Consider the following 3,607-nt stretch of genomic DNA (forward strand, 5'->3'; position numbering starts at 1 on the left):
GAGAAGTAGTCATCCCGCAAGGTCCCGCGATCGCTGTCCTGGAAAGCGATACTCTTCTCGTTTACCTGTAGTATGTGCAGGAATAGTCTCTCCTCCTCTGGCCATAGATAGCCATCAGGATTGATATTAATTTTCTCCATACGTTCCGCAGTTAGCTTCGCTGTCGGAACGAAGTCGGGAACAATGGGGGACAGTGGGGGAAGCGATGCTAGTGGGTCCTCCGGAAACTGCCGTATAACACGAGCTTCCTCTGGCATCGTACCTGCGACTGGCTTGACTTTCTTATCGACTCGCTTGTAGGCTGTATGGACTTGTGTGTCCTGACATGGCTCGTCCGCAGGCTCGATCACTGCACAGAACAGTGACAGACATGGTCCTTCATCAACTCCGACTTGATCGGGTTTGGCCTCGTGTGTACGGAACGCCACCAGATATGGGTTGCATGTGACCCGAGGACCTCGGTCCTCCCATCCCTCGCTAAAAGAGATGCTGTCCTCAGCGGAAGGGGACGATGGAGAAACATAGAGGACAAATGGAAGAATCGGAGGCCAGGTGACATATTGTCGACGACATAAGGGCTTATGTAATATTGACATGTCGATGTTGTATGCAGACAATATAAGACAGTTTCTATGTGCAACAGTATAGATACAGCGTGGTTGTGATATGCAAGAATATGCAAAGTCCTTACAAGATGTGCAAGCTATAAGATGTAGATGATGACGATGGTATGATACATAGGAAAGATGATGCAATGTTATCGAGAGAAGGTATGAACGGGGAATGATGTGTGTGTGAACAAGAAGGGATACAATGAGGGCAGCAAGATGACTGAGTCGACGAGGTAGAGGATGATATAGGGGCCAATGGGGGTGATAGACAAGATAGGCAAGATAGACGTGGTATGCACAAAGGGATGTCGGTAAAGAGTGAGCGTAGATGTGTCGCGGACGTCGAGAATACAAGGCTACTGGTTGCCAGATGGTATGAATCAAGATGATCGATGATGACGTGGGTGTGCAACATACCTTAGTCGTGAAACACAGCGAACTCCTCGCGAAAAAACTCGCACAACTCGGAGGTAGCGTCTTGCATGGCCTCGAGTAGGACGTTCTCGACGAACTCCCGGACTTCGCCGTCGTCGAAGAGACGTTCGTACTCGCGGCGCTGCGCTGCCTCAAAGGGGTCGATGTCCGGGGACGAGGAGGGGGTCGTAGCAGGTGTGACCGGTCGCGGAGTCGTGTGCTCGGGTGACAGAGGCAAGGGGAAGTCGGCGATGTCGAAGATAGGAGAGGGCTGTGTTGAGACGACGACATCATCGTCGTCGTCGTCGTCGTCGCTTAGTCGAGTAGATTGAGGGATCGATGTCGCAGTAGGAGCGGTGTAGAAAGAAAGTAGAAGCGGCGGGAGAGGATCGATGACAGTCTGTTCGAAGTTGTACGCGCGCGGGAGACCGAGTAGGTCGCGCGCACGTTCATGAGCGATGTCCTGAGCGCAGAAAGAGGGGTAGGGGAGGCTGGGTGTGACGTGCTGTATGTACTCTATACCGTCGGTCTGCGCTTCGAGCCGGTCGAGGACGTCGTCGAACGGGTCGTGCTCGACGTGGTCGACATCGTTCTTGACGTGCTTGCGTGGGGGTCCGACGTGTCCATCCTCGAGTTCGTCGTGGTGCCGCTTGAGTCCGCCGTCACCGCGCGTCGAGTCCTCGTGCTCGTACTGACCTACGAGCACTCGCTCGCACTCCGCCTGGAAGGAGCGGAGGGTGGAGAGGTCGTTGGCGGGAACGGGGATGGGCGCGATGATAGTGGCAGGAACATTGAACCGTGGTTCATCAGGTGCAGCTGGTTTGCTCGTCGTAGACGTTGATGACGGGGCAAGGCTGACAGACGGTGCTGCTGAAGTCGTCGGCTGCAGTGTCGTAGTGCAAGATGGGCGTGGAGGATGCAAGAGGCGGTGTGCTGGAGATGGAGGACGTGGGAGCAGAAGGTGGGTAGACGAGGTCGGGAAGAGAAGATGGAGTGAGCGAGCTGGAAATGGAATGTGTAGCGCTGGCCGTGGGAATTTCAAAGTCCGCCGCTATTGCATCACGGCGGAGTTCGTTGAGGTATGGCGTTGGGTATATGCGAACATACGCGGGGCCTTGGCAAGAAAATGGAACAAGAGGAGAGTCACGGAGGGAGGGAGAAGCCGTTCCGGTGAGTACAACCGCAGGAACGTACCAGTCCTGGTACGCGTAGCCGTCGTGTGTCCCGAAGTAGCACGGGAATGCGACTTGAGGCTCGATCGAAGCGGTGTAGCGGAGCTCCGTCGGAGCAGAGTCGTCCTGCGACATCGTGGGTGTGCGTGCGATCAAAGACAAATGCGGAGACGATTCAGAGGATGCCAGAAGTGCGGAGTTCTCGAGGGCTGTGAAAGAATGGCCGGGGGAATGCGGATTGTCGGGCTCTACCAGCAGCTCGAGCTCGGGGAGGTCCATAAAAGGGTTTCGGAACAATAAGTACGTTCCGTCGGGCCTTTCATCAATAGAGATATGATTGTCCCGCTGCCATGGCCGGCCGAGCAGGAGATCGAACGGCACATTGTCTCCCACATATAGATTAGCCCATGTCCGGGCCGCACCGCACGTTAATTCAACGTTCTTGATTATTCCACTAAGTTTGCCTTCGCTATTGTTCGCTGCTACCATTCCAGGCTGCTCGGACTTGTCGTAGGGCCGCGGGATGCTTTCCTTCCATACTCGTCGGCTCACGATATTCATCATTGACCCTGTATCCACTATAGCATCAATGGGATTGCCATCGCACTGCACCGTCAAATGGATTAACGGCCGTCTTGACTTCGTGTAGATTACTGCAGCGGAGAGGAAATCTGCATGGTTAACCCCTTCTTGCTGTGGCTGTGCTACGGCACGTTTCGCTCGTATTACGTCTTGTAAGTGCTGTGATACTTCTTTTGAAGTCCCGATGACTTCACCGACTGACATGGTAAGGGGCGTATTGAGGATGCGATCCAGAATGTTGAGAGGATGAACATGTTTAGCTACGTCTGATCGCATTGGGGTGCGTTTCACAGGTTTTTCGGTGGTTGACTTGGCTTCGCGTGTCTTGTTTGGTCTTGTGTCTTCCATCATGATGTCATCATCTTTGTCTGGATCAAAGGTAGGTTGGTTGGGTATTTCTCGAGGGACTACGGGAGGGTTTGGAGTGGGTTTCTGACCACTTCCAGAGGGTTGCGGTTTGTCTATGTCCTTGCCTTTAGCCCATGCAGGCTTAGGCGGAACAAGGACTCCATCGAACTTGACCTTTCGGGCCTCCTTTGTCCGTTTAGGTACCCGTTCGGCTGGGAATATGAGGTTCGGGGAGTCAGAATCGGTGTCCGAGTCCGTATGGACTTCGACAATGTGTGCGGAGAGTGTGACATAGTTAGATTGGCCTGTGACACGCTGGACTGCATGTACGATGGTCTCGTCGCGTTGTCGTTGCAACATGGATCCATCGGCTAGGACCAACCTATTGTTTCCATCTCGTTTGAGGACTCCTTTGATGACCAAGTCTGAGATCTTTGGACAGTTGTTCATATGATGACCCTGCTCTCCGCATCCATAGCA

The 3,607-nt window shown here is 53.6% G+C and overlaps 4 protein-coding genes across 4 annotated transcripts; all 4 read right to left on the minus strand.

Annotated features, from left to right (window-relative positions):
* Positions 1 to 2: 2 nt before the first annotated feature.
* On the minus strand, positions 3 to 350 carry L226DRAFT_445493 (uncharacterized protein; the record flags this gene model as incomplete). Its single annotated transcript, XM_067674879.1, has 1 exon — positions 3 to 350. A coding segment is annotated over one exon (348 nt), but the record flags the coding sequence as incomplete, so codon positions are not given.
* Positions 351 to 1,029: 679 nt separating this feature from the next.
* On the minus strand, positions 1,030 to 2,476 carry L226DRAFT_575344 (uncharacterized protein; the record flags this gene model as incomplete). The annotated part of the gene is made up of 2 exons (XM_067685177.1): positions 1,030 to 1,841; positions 1,885 to 2,476. 2 exons carry the CDS (start codon positions 2,474 to 2,476, stop codon positions 1,030 to 1,032), a joined length of 1,404 nt encoding a protein of 467 aa, XP_067530252.1.
* Positions 2,477 to 2,698: 222 nt separating this feature from the next.
* Positions 2,699 to 3,055, minus strand: L226DRAFT_471296 (uncharacterized protein; the record flags this gene model as incomplete). Its single annotated transcript, XM_067676368.1, has 1 exon — positions 2,699 to 3,055. A coding segment is annotated over one exon (357 nt), but the record flags the coding sequence as incomplete, so codon positions are not given.
* Positions 3,056 to 3,115: 60 nt separating this feature from the next.
* L226DRAFT_434506 (uncharacterized protein) lies at positions 3,116 to 3,607 on the minus strand (the record flags this gene model as incomplete). The annotated part of the gene is made up of 1 exon (XM_067674737.1): positions 3,116 to 3,607. A coding segment is annotated over one exon (492 nt), but the record flags the coding sequence as incomplete, so codon positions are not given.

The sequence above is a fragment of the Lentinus tigrinus genome, assembly GCF_003813185.1.
Source record: "Lentinus tigrinus ALCF2SS1-7 unplaced genomic scaffold L226scaffold_44, whole genome shotgun sequence".
In the NCBI taxonomy this organism is placed as follows: domain Eukaryota; kingdom Fungi; phylum Basidiomycota; class Agaricomycetes; order Polyporales; family Polyporaceae; genus Lentinus; species Lentinus tigrinus.